The sequence below is a fragment of the Coenobita brevimanus genome, chromosome 63 (genome assembly GCF_032717465.1).
Source record: "Coenobita brevimanus isolate Jiangsu-jjx chromosome 63, ASM3271746v2, whole genome shotgun sequence".
In the NCBI taxonomy this organism is placed as follows: Eukaryota; Metazoa; Arthropoda; class Malacostraca; order Decapoda; family Coenobitidae; genus Coenobita; species Coenobita brevimanus.
The window spans coordinates 6,690,406-6,714,597 of NC_137016.1; the positions used below are offsets into that span (position 1 = coordinate 6,690,406).

General features: G+C 41.6%; 1 protein-coding gene and 1 long non-coding RNA gene across 7 annotated transcripts in view; one reads left to right on the forward strand and one right to left on the reverse strand.

Moving 5' to 3' along the window:
• The window catches only part of LOC145404291 (uncharacterized), a 31,545-nt gene extending 25,417 nt beyond the window's left edge, over positions 1-6,128 (reverse strand). The window contains exon 1 of the long non-coding RNA XR_013898169.1: positions 5,327-6,128. This is a non-coding gene — a long non-coding RNA (uncharacterized LOC145404291). The remainder of the gene's footprint in view (positions 1-5,326) is intronic.
• The window catches only part of LOC145404465 (ras-related and estrogen-regulated growth inhibitor-like protein), a 392,258-nt gene that overhangs the window by 335,024 nt on the left and 33,042 nt on the right, over positions 1-24,192 (forward strand). For 4 of the 6 annotated variants that reach the window (XM_080275991.1, XM_080275990.1, XM_080275993.1 and 1 more), the window contains one exon: positions 23,893-23,972. In XM_080275991.1, the coding sequence (XP_080132117.1) occupies positions 23,894-23,972 (79 nt within the window). In that variant the 5' untranslated portion in view covers position 23,893. Of the gene's footprint in view, positions 1-6,151; positions 6,791-7,237; positions 7,255-23,892; positions 23,973-24,192 lie in introns of those variants that run through there. The other 2 variants (XM_080275989.1, XM_080275994.1) reach the window with 2 other exon arrangements.

Here is a 24,192-nt window from a genome sequence, read left to right on the forward strand (position 1 = left end):
GGGGATGGGGGGGCTTCAGCAAGGCAAAGAGGGGATGGGGGGCTTCAGCAAGGCAAAGAGGGGATGGGGGGACGAAGTCAAAACCTCAGTTAGCCACCTTTTCTCTTGCTACAAACACAAGATTTTATTGTAAACTCGACCAGAGATAATTACCCCATCCAATACAGTAATATATTAGCTGTTATGATGGATTTATTGCCACTGTCTGAAACTGCGTGTACAGTATTTTGAAACTACAACACCTTCTGCCAGACTTGGACCCTGTGTGTGGTGTACAGTATATTACGCGGTGAGAACGAGAGTTGTGACTTGAGATGATAATTTCCTACCATCAAACCCAGCACGTTAATCAAGCTTTTTTCCAAGACGCCTCTATCATGTAGTTGTGAGGCCTGACCATTTGAGCCGTCGAGTGTTTGCCGGGCCGTGGAGTGTTTGCCGGTGACAGCAGAGGTACAGTGACAGCATAATGACCCAAATCCACTATGATAAATTGGAGCTGGAGTTAGCGATTTTTTTTTAGCATTACTATTCTATCTTTAGGCACAGACTTAGCAGTTCTTTCCCGCGGGTTCGCCAATCCTCGTACGTGTCACGCATCTTCATTTGCCATCGATTCATCTCGCATAGTCATCTGTCTCATTCGGAAACATTGTGATGATCTTGGTGTTTATGAGTGTCCACAAGAAGAACCCTCACTAACATCAAGGACAACTCAATCAGTCTGAGAGTTCTTCCTATAATAACTGAATAAAATTATTTGATGGTGACCAGAGTAAGATTTAAAATGTTCCTCAGGTTTAGAAAGCCAACGATGTTTAGCACCTAATATAACATTTTTAAAACCAAGCCCCCCATAACGCCCCTTCCTATGTGCCTTTCATATTCACATTAAAGTCTTCCCGAGGACGTAATCTTTATTTTATTCCTGCTAAATTAAGACGGTTTTATTCGACTTATGGAAGGCATTTTGGACTAGAGGAGTTAAATGTAGCAATCATTATCCCCTTCCCGTGCCAGGCTGCTCGTCAAAATAACAGTCTATTATCATCATGAAAAGAAAAAATAAATAAATACAAGTAGGTACTCTGGTTGGAGGACTTAGAAAAAAAAAAAAAAAAAAAAAAAAAAGCTTATCTTAGTATTTTCGGAGAAGTCAATGTCTATCTACAGGTAAACAGGTGATCCATTATATATAGATGCCCATAAACTAGGCCGAGAAATATGGCGATGGCTGCTATGCACACTTATGTATAGCCACTTCAGAGAACGTTTAGCGTTTAGTTTATTCGTGCTATTCCCAGACGATTTTAATAGTTTCCGGGGGACTTTAGACCTGGCTTCGTAAGACATAATTCATTAACCCTTTCATTAACGGGGCTTTCCTAAGCTAAATAAAATGCCTTGAATTTGGCTCTCTTTTGTATTTTTGTTTTTTTCTTGGAAGGAACGGTTTGCGGGCTCTGGCCTTTGGTTCCTTCTTCCTTGCATGAAATATATATATATATATATATATATATATATATATATATATATATATATATATATATATATATATATATATATATATATATATATATATATATATATATATATATATATATATATATATATATATATATATATATATATATATATATATATATATATATATATATATGTAAAAAGAACACCTTCTCGGAGTGGAGAGGTTAATATCTACTACCAACACATAGCCAGGCGCCACACTACATATGGCTGTTCGTAAACTGAGGTGTAAGGCATAGCGATGGAGGCTGTACACGTTTACTGCCGTGTTTATGGGTCTCCACCAAATCGGGATATATTCGCTATTTACCACCGGGCTGAATGAAGCGAAATGTCTTTCGGTGTGAGACACTGGAAGCTTGGGTTCACTTGCACTGTATGTGTGTGTGTGTGTGTGTGTGTGTGTGTGTGTGTGTGTGTGTGTGTTTGTGGGTGAGCTTCCGAGTGTTTGTGCTTGCGTAAATGTGTCTGCACGTGTGCATGTATGTGTCAGTAACCCTTCAGCCTCCTGTAGTGCCTGAGTGCATGGTTGCACCATACCGACACCCTTTTTGGTTTTGGGTGGCACATTTTGTGACTGCATCCCAATCTAGTTCTGAATGGTAGTGGTTCTCCTTGAACCTGTAGTGCCTGAGTGGGTGGTGCCCCCATTATTGTCACCCACTGCATCACTGATTGGCACACTGCTGGTACCTCTTTCAGCTTTGATTGGCCTCCAGTTGTCACCCCTTGCCGCTCTAAGTGGCACACTGTTGGCGTCCGTTGCATCTCTGAGGGAAAGACTGTTATACCTCACACTGGTTACTGATCTGAATGTCAGACCTTTGCCACCCCTTGTAGCTAACACCTTGTTGCTCTGAGTGGCACACTGTTGTCACCCCCTTGGGACTCTGACTAACCTCCTGCTGACACCCTCTCTGACTCCGAAGAACCCACTATTGACACCCTCTCTGATTGCAGATAACCCACTATTGACACCCCTCCCCCTGATTGCAGATAACCCACTATTGACACCATCTCTGATTGCATATAACCCACTATTGACACCATCTCTGACTCACATTAACCCACTGTTGACACCTTCTCTGGCTCTGGCTCTGGGTGGCTTCCTGATTACCCCCCCACCCCCTCTGTTGACATCGTTTTTGGTGGTGAGTGTCACTAACTCAGGGAGAGCTGAATGCTGCCACTGCTATGATGGGTCTTCACGTGATGTCACCAAACATGAGGTGGGTCATTCTGGCGGCATTACAGCGGCGTTCCAAGCTAGTGGCAAAGCAATCCTCTTTTGTTGTTATGTAAGTGTTTATTCTGAAAAGAATTAATTATTGCTGTGTCCACAGTTGTCGTAATTGGCAGAATCGAGGTAATCACTTGGACCTCTACAGGTTACAGAAGACAGTCCAGGAAGAGTGAAAAAATGAAACTAAATGAGGAAAAGAGATACTAAGGCTTACTCGGCCGAACCAAAATTTCAAAGACAAAACATATATATATATATATATATATATATATATATATATATATATATATATATATATATATATATATATATATATATATTTGCCCGCAAAAATTTGTTGGTCTAACTAAAAGGTTTCTCATCAGACATTGTTGACAAATACCATTATCTTCGTTCCATACCGTTAATGAACCCACAATGAGCAGTTCTCACCAAAAAGTAGAAAAAACGATTTTCGCATATTTTTTGCATGTTGCGTTTCCGACATTTTAGCGCCGTCGTTTCCCCTATAATCGCCAAAATTTTTATTTGGAATTTTTCTGACAGTCCTTGGACTTACCCCGACCCAATGCAGAAAGAATTAGGTCAATATATATTACTGTTCTCTTGAAAGAAACAAACAAGCTCAATGACAGACATTTTCGTTTGTATTGATTTCTGATAATTTTGCGCATCGCGTCGAGCGCGATCACAGATTTTTTTTTCCCTGACACCCTCTGCAATTACCCCGACCTAATGGAACAAGAATTAGGGCCGATATCTGTTACCGTTCTCGTGAAAGAATAAACAAGTGCACAGACAGATATTTTCGCTAGTCGCGATTTGCGACAGTTTTTTCCCGTCGCGTCTCAGGCGATCACCGTCTTTTTTTTTTTCTTTCTTTCTTTTTTTTTTTTTTGGGGGGGGGGAGGTCTTTTTCTGATATTCCCTGGATTAACCCCGACCTAATACGAGGATGAATAAGGTCGATATCTATTTTAGTTCTCGTGAAAGAAATGAACAAACGCATAGACAGACACACACATACACAGCTTGACTTTACTTAGATACCCTGTTTCCTGGGAACTGGGGAATCAGAGGGATTTACATAGATACCCCATTTCCTGGGAACTGGGGAATCAGAGGGAAATTACAGAGAACCACGTCATACCTGCAGTATTACCTCAGGATGAGAAGAGATACCTGGGATGTTTACTGATAAGCAAATAGCCAACACTACCAGTACATTACAGCACGGGAGCGTCTTAGTATGTCTGCCAAACAGCCTTCAGTACCAGTCTCATCTTACCTCCCTTACAATCCTAAACTGATTATCACAATGGGTACATTTTGGTGGGCAGCACCTGATATGAATTTTTACCCTCTCATGGTCAGAATAACCCTAGTGCAGCATTTTAGCTGACGTTAGACGATCTTATTCAGCTGAGAGTTAGTCACAGGAGCCTGGGTGTTCAGATTTTCACCATTAACCCTCCCGTATGATTTTATTCAGGTGTAAGTCATAGAGTAACCAGAAAAAGAGGAAGTGAGAGAAGAATGTTTGAGGACATAGGGGAAAGCGAGAGTTGAGGAGGGAACAAAGGGAAGGGATAAGAGGTAAGATGTTGAGGGAATATTGGCTTGAGAGGGAAAGGGAGGAGAGGGGTATAGGAAGAGTGTGTGAAGGCAGAATGGAGAGGAAGGAGAGAGAGGAAAGATGAAGGGAGGAGAAGAGCGAAGGAAAGAAAAGGAAAACGGAAATGATAAGAAGGTAGTGCAAAAGGAGGAAGATGAGGGAAGGGAAGAAGGGGAGAATAGGAGGAAGAGGACAGGCGAGTAGAATGAGCATAAGGAGAGAGAAAGGGAGCGGGGAGGTTGGAGGGGAATTAGCGGGAGGGAGGGGAGAGAGAGGGGAGAGGGTAGATAGAAAACTAGGAAGAAGGAAAACGGAACTGATAAGAAGGTAGTGCAAATGGAGGAAGATGAGGGAAGGGAAGAAGGGGAGAATAGGAGGAAGAGGACAGGCGAGTAGAATGAGCATAAGGAGAGAGAAAGGGAGCGGGGAGGTTGGAGGGGAATTAGCGGGAGGGAGGGGAGAGAGAGGGGAGAGGGTAGATAGAAAACTAGGAAGAAGGCAGGTGTGAAAGAGAAGTGGAGGGAGAAAAAAGAGGAAAGGGAGACAGAAAGGAAAAGGCAGGAGGGGGTGCAGAGAAGAGTGGGGAGGGAGGGAGAGAGAGGAGAGAGGGAAGATAGAAAGCTAGAAAGAAGGCAGGTATGAAAGAGAAGTGGAGGGAGAAAAAAGAGGAAAGGGAGAGAGGAGGGAGGGAAAGGAAAAGGCAGGAGGGTGTGCAGAGAGGAGTGGGGAGGGAGGGAGAGAGAGGAGAGAGGGAAGATAGAAAGCTAGAAAGAAGGCAGGTGTGAAAGAGAAGTGGAGGGAGAAAAAAGAGGAAAGGGAGAGAGGGGGAGAGAGAAAGGAAAAGGCAGGAGGGGGTGCAGAGAAGGGAGAAGGGAGAATAGTGGGGAGGGAGAGGAGGAGTTAGAGGTGGCACACACGAGGACCAGAGTAGCTAAAATTACCCTTAGTTGTTAGCAGGTCGACAAGTGAAGTAGCTGGTAGTGTCTCCATCGCAACACACACCTCCCCGCCTCCGTCCCTCTCACCACCACACCGCAAGTGCACAGTCAATTAGAAAAACATACTCGAAAAAATAGGCCAGTGAGCCCTAATACTGAACAAGAAATTTATTAGATGCAGATTTCAAAAAAACGGAAATACATGAAATAAAACACATATGAAAGATATAAGTAACTGAACCGTTAAACAATACATCAGTTTACAAATACCCACTGCAAAAAAAAAGTTACTTGAACGAGTCAGTCTACTAATAATAATCTGTTTGGAAAAGGAAAACTGTGTCACGTAGAAGTGTCCAAATCCCACCTTAAACTCAGACTCGGAAATCCCAAATCAGACGAAAGAGAAAGCAGTACCGATTGATAAAGGAAAAAGAACCAATCACAATAATAATAAAAAAAAAAAAAAGGATCTACTCGAAGAAAAAATATATGCCCCATTGAAAAATAATATCCAACTCTCTCTAAACTCGGTAAGAAACAAAATAAAGAAGAGGAAGCTCGTGGCTAGAAAGAAATAATAATCAAATCCCAGAAAAGGAAGCAGTGCACGAGGATACTTCAGCAGATACACTCCAAAGCTCCACCAACCCGACATAAGAAGGGGAAAAAGTAGTGGACAGAAAAAATTACGGTAATCAGATGCCATAAGAGGAAATAATACAGGGGAGTACATCACATGGAAGGGCCCCAGACATCTCTGATCACGTGTAGGCAGCAGAGGAACGTGAATCCTACGCTTTCGACACTCGTAACAGTCAGGTAGAAGATAATTTTTGATAGTGTAATACAGTGAAATGAGACTCTCGGTGCTGAAATATTAAAACAAATTCAATAGGGAAATAGTAAAAATATCTGTAGCTGTGAATGCAGTCTTATTGAGGTAAGGAATAATAATCGTACTATAGCAAGGCAGCCTGCGTGACGTTCCATTTGCGTGGAAAGTGAGGGCGTAGAATATTCGCTGAGCACTATTTGACAGACTGGATGATGTGTTGGTTTATGACGTGAGAAGTTGACTTGTGTAAAAAAACAACCTAATCAGAAATAGCGAAGAATCGAAGGGAAAACGAAATTTGTGACGTGGTAGTTTGCAGTGAACGTGAAAAAACCCACGTGTGGAAGAAAGAAAAATTTTCAAATTGACGGGTGAAACGGGAAATTTTTTCGTGTGGGGAAGAAAGCCACGTGATCAGTGACGTGCAAGAAGAACCCGCCACGTGATCAGTGACGTGCAAGAAGAACCTGCCACGTGATCAGTGACGTGCAAGAAGAACCCGTCACGTGTTCAGTGACGTGTATGCTTCTGTGACGTGGTTGTGACGCGACCAAGGTGACGTGCGGGTGTGTGAGACGGGAGCGTGGGGGAGGGCGTCACAAAATGGTTCGGCTGGATGCTAAGTTCAGGTGAGTGTGTGGGTGGGTGAGCAGGAACATTCACATTACGGGTTTATGTTCACACTACTTAGGTCTCAAAGGTATTCCCAGACTTACTTTTAGTAGCAAAATCATAACCTAAATAAGGAAATGCTGCATCTTCTCAATTGACCACACTTTCTTCGGTGTATAATTTTTCCATTTGAGCAACTCACGGCTTTGCGAAATCAAGACACAGTACAGTTTTTAATTTCATATAAACTCTGGAGCCCTGATTTCTGTTCAGGTTCTTTTAACACCTCTCACTGGCGGGAAGTCGCAACCAGAATTTCAAAGACCAGTTGTTCAGTATTAAGGGAAAAAATCGAACCTTTGGCAGACTCCACGAGGAAGATCGTACGATGACTGTGTTACTCCTGCAGCTCCAAAAAGTTTCAAAGCATCAACAGGAGGTCGTGGTTCGGTGTGAGGCTGTGTCTTCGTCCTCGTCAGCGGTAATATGTTCATAAGTTACTAGAGTCAAGTTGAACCAAGAACAGAAAGGCAAAGTATAGCTAGGGTTAGTGTATGAGTATGCACTTCATCATCATCATCATCATCATAATACTTATCATCATTATCATCATCATTACAGCGCTACTCTTACTGCTTTGCTCAGGATTAGTAAGATCCAGAAACAAGAGATAAGGGTTAATTATGAACAGTTGTCTGCTTTTAGATTCTGCAGAAGTCTTAATCATATTATTTATGTATGTATTTCGTTTTTAATTCGAAATATATGATCTCTTCGTTATAATGTCATCGTTCTAATATGGTGTCAACTCAGCGCCCCCCCAGTACCATCAAAGCGTCGTAAACAACAGCTGAATGAGTCAGTGAGCGCCCCCCTGCCAGACCAAGGACCAGGGAAGAGAATAGCCCTGGCACCCACGGTACTGCTGCCCCTACAACGCAAGACCACATCACACCACACCACACCACACCACAGCTCAAAATGTTGCACCTCGCGCCACATCTCACCACACCACACCACATGCCACTGCTTCCACTCCTCCGAATCAGTAACATTATGCGTTTCATTACCTTGTCGTAACAGTGTGTTGAATCATGAAGATGCATTTAACCTACTTGGCGATCTTCTCATACTCATTTTTTCTGCTCCCACTCCTCTGAATCACAGCCATTTTCTGCTGTAGTACATGTGCATCGTCGAAAGAGTTTGTTGATTCACCAAGATGCATTTAGCTCAATAGGTATTTCGCGCACTTACGGCTTTTAATTGTTTATGGTGTTTTTTTTAATTCAGGTCTCAAAAAAAAAAAAAAAAAAAAAAAAAAATCCTGTCCCTTTCTGTAGCGGCAAAATTGTTATTTTTGGCAGTTTGGAAGTGCTGCGAGGTTAGTAGTCTCTCTCTCTCTCTCTCTCTCTCTCTCTCTCTCTCTCTCTCTCTCTCTCTCTCGATATATATATATATATATATATATATATATATATATATATATATATATATATATATATATATATATATATATATTGTTACGGAACAGAGAAAGATAATGTACACTTTAAGTGAGAATACTAAAAATCACTACTGTCCCGTAAAGTTCCAGGTTCAAAACAAAAAGAGTTAGGTAAAATTACAAGTTAAAGTTTAATGCTCAAACTAACAACAAAACATTCAGGACTCATAAGGATAATGTAATGGCAAAAAACAGGTTAAATATATGGTTAACTGCAATAGCCTCTATTAACACGTAATTAGCAAGTGTAAATTTATTTAAGTCAGCCCTGATAAAATGAGAAAACCGGCTAATGCTCAGTGAATGCAAGATATATTATTACAGATACAAAATATTATTAATAATGGCTGACACCCAAAACACATGAATCACAAAAACCTTACTAGGCCTAAGAATAAACACTTTATGCTACAGAGTACAAGAAAAAATGCAATAACAGTTATACTCAAATTACACAGCTGCTAGATGGTTGGAGACTTCCTGAGCACTCACAATAATAACAGGGGAGGACAGAGATGTGAACAAAATGAGTAGATCTAAGTGGCAATTAATGCAGAGACTGAGCTCATTATATAGGGGCCGGCAGAGCTTGATACAACTTGTAAGAAGGACGCGCAAATGAAGCCATAGGGGACAAAGAGTTGACAATCCTGCTCTGAACAACAGAAAGAATGACTTACTCTACTATAAGGGTAGAAGGGAGGAGTGAGGTAGAACACGCTCGTGATCAAACATGCAGCATACTGTACATTAGAATTACACAAAGGATGATGAAAGCATAAGCTATGTAACACCTCCCCACAAAGAAAAAAGAAATTTACAAAGGAAATTTCTTATTACTCTAAAACAATCTGTCTAAAGTCTAGATAAGCAATCTGCAATAACATTTTCTTTCCCCTTGACATGTTGTATGTCTAATGAATACTCCTGAAGAAGTAGACTCCATCTTGTCAATCTCTGATTTTTATCTTTAAACTTACTAAGGAATTTTAGTGGGTTATGATCGGTATAAATGACTATGGGGTCAAAACCAGAACACAAATAAAATGAAAAATGCTGTAAACCCAAAATCAAGGCCAAAAGCTCTTTCTCAATAGTGGAGTAGTTCTTTTGAGGTGGAGTGAACTTCTTACTGTAATAAGATACAGGGTGTTCAATACCCTGATCATCCTCTTGCAACAAAACAGCCCCAGCTCCTGTATCACTTGCATCAACAGCCATCTTAAAAGGCTTAGCAAAATTTGGAGTAGCGAGCACTGGCTGACTTAATAGGATAGCTTTAAGTTTGCTGAAAGAGGATTCACAGTTATCGGTCCAGACAAATTTAACTCCCTTTTTTCAGTAGGTCTGTAAGTGGTGATACAAGAATTGAAAAGTTAAGAACAAATCTCCTGTAATAACCTACCATTCCCAAAAATCTTTGTAGCTCTTTCCTACTTTTAGGTCTGGGAAGATCACTTATAACCTGAACCTTAGCTCCTGGTGGTGCAACATGTCCATCACCAATTACGTACCCAAGGTACTGAACTTTAGCTTGACCAAACTCACACTTTGATAAATTAGCTACAAGATTAGCCTGAACCAAACGCTCAAGAAATTTACTGGCATGGGATAGGTGATCTTTCCAGTTGTCACTGAAGATTAATACATCATCAATATAAACAACACACCCTGCCAAACCCTCTGTTACAACATTCATGAGCTTCTGAAATGTGGCTGGTGCATTCTTGATACCATATGGCATTACAGAACATGCAAAAGTCTTTCCTAGTGTTACAAAACATGAGATCTCCCTAGCACGTTCAGTCATAGGTACTTGCCAGAATCCCTTTAACAAATCAAACTTACTTATGTACCTAGCCTTTCCGATCTTGTCTATGCAATCTTTCACACGAGGGAGAGGGTAAGTGTCTGTTTTGGTTATCTGATTAACACATCTGAAGTCGATGCAAAGCCGCTGTGACCCACCTGGCTTAGGGACTAGAGTGACAGGAGAACTCCACTCGCTCTGACAGGGCTCAATCATCTTGTGGTCCAACAGGTAGCCAAGCTCCTCCTGGATGAGAGGAGCTTTCACTGGGTTCACACGGTAAGGAGGCGGTTTAATTGGCTTTGCGTCTCTAACATCGACATCATGCATCAACACAGTGGTTCTTCCTGGAGTGGCACGGAACACTTGCGGGTACTCCTGCAGTAATGCCGAAAACTCCTGCCTTTCCTCGGGAGCTAGATGAGAAAGCTTAGTCTGGAGATCATTCATGATATCAGGATTCTTCCCCAAACTATCACTCAGGCTCATGCTGCATGGAAGAACTTCACTTGCAGACTCGGGTGGAACAGCTACAGTGCAGACTGGGTTATTTTCGTCCCACCTGTGATATACCTTTATCATGTTGATGTGACAAAGTTGCTTGTTCTTTCTACGATCTGGTGTGGCGATGACATAGTTGACATCACTGAGTTTCTTCTCCACGAAATAAGGACCACTAAACTTGGCTTGAAGAGGTTGCCCATGCACCGGTAGCAGAATCAAAACCTGATCTCCTGGCTGAAAGTGGCGTAACCTGGACTTCTTATCATACCAAGTCTTCATCTTCTCCTGAGCAGCTCCTAAATTCTCTCTCGCCAGCTGTAAAGCAGTGGACAGCCGTTCTTTGAACTTCATCACATACTCCAGCAGGTTGACGTCATCTTCCTCCGACAGCCAGCATTCCTTGAGTAGCTTAAGGGGTCCTCTTACTTCATGGCCAAACAGTAGTTCAAAGGGTGAGAAGCCCAGTGATTCATTTGGAGATTCTCTTGCGGCAAATACAACGAATGGAAGACCTTTATCCCAGTCTTTCTGATGTTCCAAACAGTATTTCTTGAGCATCGATTTGAGTGTTTGATGATATCTCTCCAACGATCCTTGGGTCTGGGGATGGTAAGCTTAAGACGTGATCTGGGAGATGCCCAACTCATTCAGAGACTGCTTGAAAACATATGACATGAAATTACTTCCCCGGTCTGACTGTACCTCCTTGGGCAGACCAAACTTTGTGAAGAACCCTAGCATTTCCTTAACCACGTTCTTTGCTGAGATATTTCTAAGTGGAATGGCTTCAGGATAACGAGTAGCCATATCAGTCAGGGTCAACACATAAGAAAATCCTGAAGAAGTCTTAGGAAGAGGGCCCACAATATCCACCAACACACGGGTGAATGGCGCCTCAAGAGGAGGAATGGGAACTAGAGGTGCAACCTTTTCGGTCTGATTACACTTCCCCACAACTTGACAGGTGTGACAAGACTTACAACACCAGGAAACATCCCTGAAGATATCTGGCCAGTAGAAGTGTTTCAAAATGCGTGCCACAGTCTTCCTCACTCCAAGGTGTCCTGCCAAACTGGAATCATGAGCCACTCTAATGATATCCTGCCTACAAACACGAGGGATGACAACTTGATGTACAACCTCCCATTCACAGTCGGCTGATGCTGTTGGGGGTCTCCACTTCCTCGTAAGTTCTCCGGACTTTATATAATAACAAGTAGAAGCACCGGCTGACTCTTCCTCACTGCAGAGTTAGCTAGACCTTTCAACTCAGGGTCAGCAACCTGCAAATCAACCAACTCTTGACGAGACAAATTATCAACACTACGGGGTACTACCTCATCTGGTGAATGGTCCAAATTAGCAAGAAAAGTGTCAGCTAGGATAACATCATCATCATCATTATCCTCTAAGTCACCAGTAACTTTAGACTTAGCCCTAGTGACAGCACATGCAGAGAACACATCAGGGACATCACAATCCTGGGTCACAGCCACTGGCTCACTAGACAACTGAGGAGCTGGACACACTTGACTTCCACCAATATCATTTCCAAGTAAGAAAGTTACACCTGACATTGGGAGTGTCTTAACCAACCCAACCATAACGGAACCATTAACAAAACCAGACTCTAAATTCACTCTGCACAGAGGGACAGGGAAGTAATTATTCCCTACAACTTGTAAGATTACAGTTTCATCAGAGGAATTAACATTAGGGCCTAGAACACTGGTCAGCATAAGGGATTGGCAAGCACCTGTATCACGATATATTTTAACTGATTTCCTGTCATTACTGTCCAGAGGACTGACAAAACCATCAGACAGGAAATTAGCACATGAACTCTTGAGAGTGTCACCCACGTTACTGCTCAAAAGAGGAGCTCCATCATGAGAATTTAATTTACCCCTCAAAGCAGGTTCAGTTAACTCAGTTAAAGAATTCTGGGAACTCTCAAGGGTGGACACTAGACCAATTGACTGAATATTTAAAGACTCCTTTTTGTTCACATCACGCTGTCTCCTGAAACATTTCTCCGTAGTATGACCAAGCTTACTACAATAAGTACATTTACTTTTCTGAAATCTAGAGGTGGAGCTGGTATTTACTTCCTGAGAAACATCATCTTTATTCTCTTTCCTGTCACCTGTACTCTGAGTAGAGGCAATGTACTTACTCTCAGCTTTCCTTTTTTCTTTAGAATATCTCTTGTGAGTGAGAACATATTCATCAGCTAAAACTGCAGCATCAGACAAATTATCTATTCTTCTCTCATCAAGATATAGGCTTACATCATTATTAATACACCTTTTGAAGTCCTCCAGCAAAATCATCTGCTTAAATTTGTCAAAATCAGAATCCAGATTCTTAGAATTTAACCACTGCTCTAACAGATCTTCTTTGATTTTTGCATACTCAACATGGGATTGCTTATCTTGCTTATAAGTTGTCCTAAATTTTACTCTATAGGCTTCAGGAACAAGCTCATAGGCCTTAAGAATCAAGCTCTTAACTACATCATAATTATCAGATTGATCCTGAGGCAAAGATGCATAAGTTACTTGAGCTTTACCGGTGAGAACAGTTTGAAGGAGTACTGGCCAATACTTTTTGGGCCAATTAAAACCTGTAGCTACCCTCTCAAACAACTGAAAATACTTTGTTAAATCAGATTCATTAAAAGGAGGGACAAGTTTAACATTTTTAGCCACATCAAAATCATCAGAGCTAGATGATCCAGTTCCACCTTGTTTCATGCGATACTCATGGTCTGCCTGAATCCTAGCTAGTTCAATTTGTGCCTGAGCCTGTACCTGTGCCTCCTGAATACGAGCCTGAGACTTCGCCTCCTTAGCCTGAGACTCAGCCTCCTTAGCACGTGCCTGAAACTCAGCCTCCCGAATACGAGCCTGATACTCCGCCTCCTTAGCCTGAGACTCAGCCTCCATAGCACGTGCCTGTAACTCAGCCTCCTTAACACGAGCCTCCTGCAGAGCTAGCTGTAACTTAGCTATTTCAATCTGCGTTTGCTCATTTGGAGGAGTTACATTGAACAAGCTTTTATTAATCATGCCAACAATTTGATCTTTAGAATGATGAGAGTGAACTGCAATTCCCAATTGTTGAGTAACAAGCTTAAGTTCATTCTTTGTTCTGGTTTCTACATCACACACTGTTTGCACATTTGACAAAAAATCTTTGGCTTCATCAAGTGTAGTAATAGTAGACATCATGAATAAATCACAGTCACAAAATATCAAGCAATATCCTTATGATAATATCCTGAATATCCTGATAAGAGGTCGCCAAATTTATGTTACGGAACAGAGAAAGATAATGTACACTTTAAGTGAGAATACTAAAAATCATTACTGTCCCGTAAAGTTCCAGGTTCAAAACAAAAGAGTTAGGTAAAATTACAAGTTAAAGTTTAATGCTCAAACTAACAACAAAACATTCAGGACTCATAAGGATAATGTAATGGCAAAAAATAGGTTAAATATATGGTTAACTGCAATAGCCTCTATTAACACGTTATTAGCAAGAGTAAATTTATCTAAGTCAGCCCTGATAAAATGAGAAAACCGGCTAATGCTCAGTGAATGCAAGATATATTATTACAGATACAAAATATTATTAATAATGGCTGACACCCAAAACACATGAATCACAAAAACCTTACTAGGCCTAAGAATAAACACTTTATGCTACAGAGTACAAGAAAAAATGCAATAACAGTTATACTCAAATTACACAGCTGCTAGATGGTTGGAGACTTCCTGAGCACTCACAATAATAACAGGGGAGGACAGAGATGTGAACAAAATGAGGAGTAGATCTAAGTGGCAATTAATGCAGAGACTGAGCTCATTATATAGGGGCCGGCAGAGCTTGATACAACTTGTAAGAAGGACGCGCAAATGAAGCCATAGGGGACAAAGAGTTGACAATCCTGCTCTGAACAACAGAAAGAACGACTTACTCTACTATAAGGGTAGAAGGGGGGAGTGAGATAGAACACGCTTGTGATCAAACATGCAGCATACTGTACGTTAGAATTACACAAAGGATGATGAAATCATAGGCTATGTAACAATATATATATATATATATATATATATATATATATATATATATATATATATATAAAATGTATCTACACACACACACACACACACACACACACACACACACACACACACACACAGCCATTACCACGTCGGTCTCACCTTCCTTCGCACCAATACACCCTCTCCTGACTGTAGTTGGGTTGTGTTCACCTGACAGCACCGGGTCACTCCCTCAACTTGGATACTTTGTCGTGGCTACAGGAAAATCAGTGGGCTTTAGACATGAGGTAGGGGCGAGTCTTCTTGGTTACTAGTCAAAACAAACCTCCAGTCTGACAACACCTGGGCCCATATTCTCCCTACCATCTCTTCCTAACCGATTTATTTTTAGGTACGTGTAACTAATATCGTTCTGTGTGTTATTTTGGTATGGTGATATTAGAATGATTTAAGTAACATAGAAAGGCAAGGTATAATAAGCATAATAAATCGCTTAGGAGGAGGTGTTAGGGAACTTCTTTAGTCATCAAGTGAGCTGAAGAGGGTTAGGGATATTCGCCAGGTTATAACTAATGTAATATAGTAGTTGGTCAGCTTGGAGAGTTAATGCTGACTGTAGCTTTGTAATTCTCCTACAGACTGAGGATCACATTGCTGCTGGTGTAGGAGAGGTAGCACTTCATCCTTAGTTTCTCTCTCTCTCTCTCTCTCTCTCTCTCTCTCTCTCTCTCTCTCCATATACTACACCTTAAAACTCTCCAGTGATATTCTTCTCGTTCTACCATGGACATAATTTGTACAGCAACATACAAGAGAATAATACTACCATAAAATACAGAAGCATCACTCACAGACAGGCGTTAGGAAGGTTTCGAAGACAAAGAAAATAATTACGAATTCGTGGGTATCGATTTCTGTGCGTGAGGGCTCGCATGGGAGTCAGATTTTACCGTAAGTGAAATTGGAGACCATTAATATCATCTCCGCTTGAAAATCCCACGTCAATCGCCATATTCCTACGCTGCCACAGCACTGATAATTTACCTGGACCAGCAGTGAGTCGCCATATCTATCTGTCTATCTATCTATAGCCCGACGCCTTAATCCCGCAAAAGGTGGCCGCAGACAAAACGCCTCCAAGTCGCTCTGTCATCAACCGTTTGACTGCCCTCCCCTCAGCTCACTCCCCCCTCCCTCTTATACCTCTCAACACCATCCCTCCACGTCATCCTCGGTCTCCCCCTCCCTCTCCCTCCCTCCACTTCACCCACATACATCCTCTTAGTCAGTCTTTCATTCTCCATTCTCTCACCAAATGCCGGCATTGTTTTGGTTTAGTACTGAACTGTGGACCAAACGATGAGTGTTTACGTTTTCACTCTGCCTGTTATGTGTGTTATTGCCACCATCAGACGACTTTATTCGCCTCCAGAATGATATTTCGAATTAAAAGGGTTAAATATAGTCTTCATTAAATCATTCACTCCTCAGTGTCCTTCAAAAGTTAAACACACTCCCCTGGCAGCAGCAGAAATACAATAAAAATCCTCAGGATTGAAAGGTATTGATGTTGAATGTTCTAGACTTGTGTTGGCAGTTCGCTGTAAAAAGTTGATGTGTTACGAGGTGTCTAGGTTGCATAAAATCGCCGAACTGGAGCAAAATCATGTATAGGACAAGATATACTCCAGTAAAAAAATAGAAAAAAAAAAATCATATGCATAGTGGTTAATATTAAATGGGGTTAAATGTGAATATTGTGGATTTTCGTTGGCACTTTAACCCTTTTAATACTAAGCGTAGAAGCTGGATTTACGATTATCATCATCATCATCATCTTTAAATTGGTTAGTCGTGCAGTTTTCCTCAGTCTTCTCAAAATATTGCCAGGATATCTTGGAACTCGTATAACTGCCGATCTTCACACTATTTTCTGTCACAGCAAACAGTACACATCCAGCAACAATAACATTTGGACTCTTTGTGTATTATATTGAAAGGGTACTCATGCTTTAATTACTAATAAATATGAGCGGTCTCTGTAAGCTGAATATAGTTGTCTTGTGTTAGCGGAGTAGAAGCTTGAGTGAGGTAACACATGTCTAAATTTAGGTTTAACATCACAGAACGTCTTTATCGTGTAAATTCTTGCTCCCAGTGGACAGATTTTTCGCCCTACGAGAAACTTTTCCATCTGGACGACAGACACAATATTTAGTATAGAAGTCTCTCCTGTGTGTGTGTGTGTGTGTGTGTGTGTGTGTGTGTGTGTGTGTGTGTGTGTGTGTGTGTGTGTGTGTGTGTGTGTGTGTGCTGGTGACAAAAGAAGAAAGGTCGCCGGAGAAACCTTAGGCAATTCAGAAAAGCCGTGACCCCCAGTGACGCAAGAGTGCACTTCAGTGACGCACTTCTCGGCTTGTACAAAACCCTCATATCCATGTCGAAGTTTGGGTGCGGAATAAATGTTTTAAAACGTTATATATCAGGCTGAATTTCCACCGTTGCTCAGTCTTTCGTCTAGATTGCTATACTGACAGTGAATCTGGTCAGAGAGCTAGCAGTGTCTTGAAAAAAACGCACCACATCTGTACACTTAATAGTAGAAAATAAGCTGTCTGTGCAGGATAAAACTGGACTTGGGCATTGTTTCTCCAAATACCAAGTTCTTGTAGAAGATGTTTTTGACTTCTACTGTTATTCTCTCATGCATACGTCTAGAAATATTGAATCCAAAATCTACATTAACCGTGAGAGGCAATGGTGTTCTGGATGTGAGGATTATCTTTGCACAGGGGGGGGTCACTCTTGAACTAATTGAATTTGTTTTACGGTATCTACAGTTAGGATATTTTTCGCCGTTGGAGGGATATTGGAGACAGCTTTTAGTCTTTTCATAAGGGGATGCCACGCCTGAGCTAAATAAAACCAATTGCCGGTAGCAAGACTAAAAGCTTCTGTCGTCTTGAGAAAGTTATTAACGACTTACAACTCTCAGATCATTCCTAGTTTGAAGAAATTAATTTGGTGGTGACAAGAATAGTTAGGATTTTTTCTTTCTTGGAGAATAAATAGATCAGACACCAAGGGATGGGATTGTGGTCAGTATTTACAAATGTTTACCTGTCGCCCACAATTTACGATCAGGATTGTGGAACAGTTTACAGAATGACTGGATAAACATTGAAAAGGGTAGTAAAGTTATAGAAGGCTGAGGAGGATGGCAGGACAGTGACAAAGCACAGACGGTGGTAGTGGTATGGTGCAGTAGGGCAGGACAGAGACTAGATATGGTGAAGGAAGACGGGGGGGGGGGTGGCACCCAGGAGGGATAGCACCATAGTTTTATTGACCATGGAACACAATTTTGCAGTGGTAGATTTTCACCCAGATCAGCGATTAGCCAGGATGGGACCCCCGGACGTCGCCCCTCGCCAATAAGTGATAATTTCTTCCCTTACAAATTTGTAGGGGTGGGTGCGACTACCAGAGATATCCATTGTCTTGTTGCTATTTCCTGGCGATTTGATTCAACTTCGGACACTCCTGTTCTGTGGACTAGGGTACTGATGCCTATATCTAACTATTCCAGTAGGCGAGATCTCTCCTAAGCAGAATAAAATTGCCTGAAGACAGCAGTAATGAAATGCAAACTATGTCACCCGAGTCAAGAATTAAGAAGTTTATAATGTCTACTTATAAACCAGTGGGTGGAGATTTAAACCATTGGGTATAAAGTTTATCTGTTCCACATACCGACATATCATTAGAGAGAGAGAGAGCGAGCGAGCGAGAGAGAGAGATTATCATGCACCACACGGTCTTCAACAATACGCCTGGGCTCCAGTGAACGAACAAAGGATCGGTTGCCTCTCATAACAAAGACTTTTTTTTTTTTTTGTCATGGAAAATAACGACACGCAACAAGAATAAACCATGCGACGTTAATTTGATTCTGAGTTTTTGATATCCTGATCAAAGCTGTCGCCTGTACTAGTAATTAAGGTGGAGGTTAGGTCATATGTTGGGCGTTTTCTGTGCTTATTGGCTCAGAAAAAATAGGTCTCTTGTCCTCCTATACTATTATTGAAAAGCAGCACCGGGTAGCAGAGAAACAAGCACATAGGCACACTGCAGACACACACACACACACACACACACACACACACACACACACACACACACACACACACACACACACACACACACACACACACACACACGCATAAGTGTGGATATACAAACACACATACGCGTAAGTGTGGATATATACTGTACACACACATACGCGCGCCCACTGACATACACACACTCGTACATAGTAAAATTATACACACTAATGCACACATACACATATACATAGATGTGTATACGCACTTAAATAAATGCACATCAACGCACTCATGCCCACATTCGTACACTTACATAATGTACACAGTCACGACAAAAAACAAAAACAAAAAAACAAATAAACATTACCTGACGTATGTAAGTCAGTAGATGGATATGTTACGTATTATTTTGCAGAACCACACACACACACACACACACACACACACACACACACACACACACACACACACACACACACACACACACACACACACACACACACACACACACACACACACACACACTTCATATAAAAAAATGTAAAAGCCAGATATACCGAGTTGCGTGATATCGTTAATCATTCTGCCTGTATTTCGTAATGCAATCAATACTTTCACCCTGAAGATATTCCTATGTGAAAATTCTTGCTTTCATTCTGCAGTCGCTTTCCTGGTCTGTATTCTGTGGTCATTCTATTCATTTTTCTTTTTTTCTTTTTTGGGGTCGACTCATTCAACTTCTAAAAAATGGCTGCATTATTGAATTTTACCTTAATTGTCTTCCTTCGGGCATCGCTCCCTTTATTTCTCAGCTATTACGATTTTACGTAACCCTCACCTGTCTGACTGTGTGTGTGTGTGTGTGAGAGAGAGAGAGAGAGAGAGATTATCAGTCTTATCTCATTTGCAAAGAGTGTGTGTGCAAGTGAGGGTGAAAAATACTGCGCAATTTTTAACTTCCTAGCGCTTCCCGGAAAACGGAGGGGAGGGCGAGATGGATTGGATTACCGATATACTGACGGGATTTTAGTGCATGAGAGAGAGAGAGAGAGGGAGAGATGTAAATAACTGTGTGTGTGTGTGTGTGTGACAGAACCACCATAACAAAGTCCAACAGGCTCTCTCTCTCTCTCTCTCTCTCTCTCTCTCTCTCTCTCTCTCTCTCTCTCTCTCTCTCTCTCTCCCCCACCTAAATTATCTATCGTCAGCGGGAATTGAATACTTGAGCTGTCCCGATCAAGAAGGGGTCAATAATATCAGTATCATGTCTACTTTCCTGCAATTCACTTTACGCCTTAATCCCGTAAGAGGTGGCCACAAACTAATCGCCTCCATGTCGCCCAGTCCCGTGCCATTTCGCTGCCCTCCCCCCAGCTCACCTCCTCCCTCTTTCATATACCTCTGCACTCCATCCCTCCATCTCATCCTCGGCCTCCCCCTCCCTCTCCCCCTTCTCTACCTCATTCACATGATAAACTGATGCTGATGTAGTATTTTTTTAAGGCTTTGGAGTTTAATCATGTTTAGGGAATACACACACACACACACACACACACACACACACACACACACACACACACACACACACACACACACACACACACACACACACACACACACACACACACACACACACACACACACACACACTAGTAAACATAGTAATTAGTGAGAGAAAAGTCAGTGTAAAACAAATAAATAATGAGTCATATATGGGGAACGATTTTTTTTTGTTATGGTTTATGCCAAAATTCTGAAAGATAGTGGTCAGAAATATATAATAAAAACATCAAAATACCTTCGAACAGCAAATATTTAAGTACGTTTGCACACACGTTCATATTATCGTGAGGAAAACGTTAACGCCTCTCCATAGCTTCTTTCCTTAGCTCCTTTCCTTAGCTGCTCTCTTTAGCTCGTCTGCTTAGCTCCTCTCCTTAGCTCCCCTCTTTAGCTCCTTTCCTTTGCTCCTTTCCTCAGCTCTTCTCTTATCTCCTTTCCTTAGCACCTCTCCTTAACTCCTTTCTTTAGCTCCTCTCCTTAGCTGTTTTTCGCAAATTACACCTTGTATTCTCTTGTATGCTATTTAGATGATATTAATATCGACGTGGTATGCATCAGCAGGAACCCCCCCAGGCGGACTCACCTACCGGACGCACGTGCGTCCACTGTATGGCCCCCAGGCAAGAAAGGGCCCCCTGGGGCCCTGTTAGGGAAATCTCCTCAACCTTAAGTAAACCTTACATTGAACAACAATAAATAGTTTAATATAATCAAATATATTACCTAAAAATATACTCGGTCATCATTGAAAGAATCTGATAACTTTATTATTACGTAAGTAATGAAAGAACACAATGTAATACGGTAATTCATAGAAAATTAGTTACCCCTGTCCTTACGCTCGGGATGGTTTTCTTTAGTTACCATAATCTTGTTTTATACAAAGTCGAATGCTGTATTTCGGTATCTTTGATATTTTGGATAATTGGTCACCCAAATGATTATTTGATAAAACAGTGGTTTTATTACTGGTTAGTTTATCCGCCTCTGTGTGGAGTACAACTCTCATGTGTGGGGAGGCTCCCCACATACAGCTCTTCTCAATAGGGTGGAGTCAAAGGCTTTTCGTCTCATTAACTCTTCTCCTCTTACTGACTCCCTTCAACCACTGTCTCTTCGCCGCACTGTTGCGTCTTTATCTCTTTTCTATCGCTACTTTAATGGTCACTGCTCCTCTGAACTGTCTGCTTGCATTTCTCCACCTCTACGACGGGCGCGTAGCACCCGTCTGGCAGCAAACTCTCATCCCTTTTCTGTCCAACTCTCTAATGCAAGAGTTAACCGTTACCCCCAGTCTTTCATTTATGCAACAGGTCAGCTCTGGAACTGTCTCCCTCTGTCTGTATTTCCTGCTGCCTATGATCTCTAGTCTTTCAAACGCAGTGTGTCCAGGCATCTCAAAATGATCGGATCTTGAATTTGGCTCTATATTGTATTTTGTTTTTCTCTTGGAGGGAACTGTTACTGCGGGCTCATGGCCTTTGGTTCCTTCTTCCTCGCGTAAAAAAAAATATATATATATAAGAGACTCACAAGACAATCGATTATTATTATTATAATTTTATGTCTTTCGAATGCTAAAGAACGTTCATTGTTTACAATCGGAGACGAAGTGAAGGAGGTAAATTATTTCTTTGTTTTATAACATGTTATACATCTCTTAGGAATTTGTTTGTGCATTTTTTATGCCTGCAGCGTCCATAAGAATTCATAGTTACATTTCTAGGTATAGAGGAATTGCAGCAACCGTTAATTCAACCAATTCATTTGGCTAAGGGATGGCTGGCTTAAAAACCTAAGCCTGGATGGATAAGTCTGTTCCTGACGGTAGGGAAACAAAACCACAGTGAAATACCGCAGTAATAGAAGATGAATATTCTTTGAACATTAGGGATAACTGCCATTTTGGATTTTCAGTGCTGCACTCTACAGGCTCCACACTTAGGCTTATCATGATCTAGACTGCCTGAGCCTACTGTATATGTACGAGCCTATATGCCTGAGCCTATGTGTACCCATTTTATAAAGCGGTATATACGATCAACGACTATGCTGTCGAAAAAAATACATATTCAGTTCAGTACACAGAAAAATAGGTAAAGAAATATTAATTGCTTTGTGGTGACATTCATCAATTTCTCAAACGATTTACACACACACACACACACACACACACACACACACACACACACACACACACACACACACACACACGCACGCACGCACGCACGCACGCACGCGCGCACACACACACACACACACACACACACACACACACACACACACACACACACACACACACACACACACACACACACACACACACACAAAATGCACTTAAGAGTCAACGACCCAGCCTTGGACAAAAATCCCATCCCAGTCACCGTGTGTCTGGGTGTGAGAGTGTTCATATTTCACATTCCGATTTGTGTGTGTGTGTGTGTGTGTGTGTGTGTGTGTGTGTGTGTGTGTGTGAAACTGAATAGCGTGTTCTATGTAGGTTTGATAAGCTCTCGCTCTGGTGGCACTCAGTGATGGGTTATCGATGAGAGAGGGAGAGAGAGAGAGAGAGAGAGAGAGAGAATTACAAGGAAAACTGTGTATAATGAGAGAGAAAGATTCTGTATGTGATGGAGAAGGAGAGTGCATGAGTGTGTGTGTAAGGTTACACAGAGACAGATATTACAGTGTGTTTGAAACTGAATGAAAGAGACTTAGAGGCACGGAGAAAAAACTATTAGTGTGAAATAGACAGACAGACAGAGTGCAATATCCACAACACTGACCGCAACCAAACCCCTCCCTCCCCAACCCCTCCCCCACACTGAGAGGCCACCAATAAAAGAGTGAGGCAGGTGGACAAAAGCAAAATATATCAGGAGTTTCAATTTCCATTTAGAACATTGTGTAACCGCTGTTTTAACGAGGAAAATACTGTAACGTGACCGATGGTGTAAAGTATTCTCATACTGCTATTTACGTTTGAAAATTGTGTAAATTCAACTGGAAAAATATTTTCTGACAATTTTCCAACCCAGTCTCAGGTTTCTCACTCACATCCGTCCTGTGAAATCCGCATATATATATATATATATATATATATATATATATATATATATATATATATATATATATATATATATATATATATATATACATTTATTTATTTTATTTTGTGGCAGGGGTAAACCAGCTCTGCTGTCGAGCCCTGCTGCAGATGTTGCTGATTGCACTACGCAGTTGACCCTCGTGCGGTGTGGTGCAGTGAGGATCTGTCCCTTCACCCCTTGGGGCTAAGATGCGAATGAATGTGTTTGTGTGGATGGGTAAATTGGGAGTGTGTCGTCCTATCTCGGCTACCTCTCATTCTTTGAGGGAAGCAGCCTAGGTAGGCTATATAGATAGATAGACCCATGCGGTATTGCTTTGACCATCTACAGGATCAGTTTCCTATTGCAGATCATGTGCATAATCGGCTGTTATTCTTTTCACTGTTATCTTAGAATTGTTTTGCTGATACTTGTTACCTGTGTTGCTAAATTGTTGCCTCCCCCAGGATGCGCTCGCCGGATCGTGACAGTCTCAGCGGCCAGGCGAGGGTGGCGGTGATTGGCAGCAAGGCGGTCGGCAAGACAGGTGAGTTCTCCTTTCGTCCTCTGTAACTGATGGCTTAGTGTTCATGTGTGCAGTTATTGATAATGTAAATGTTCTGTTCATGAAGGGTTACAGATTAGTGATAAGGCGTAGTGTGCTGAGAGGAAAGGTTAGTGAAATCATTTGTGAGTGTTACGTGTGTGTGTGTGTGTCCTGTTATCTAGTGTGGAGGTTATGAGGAGGTATTACAGTTCAGTAGGTG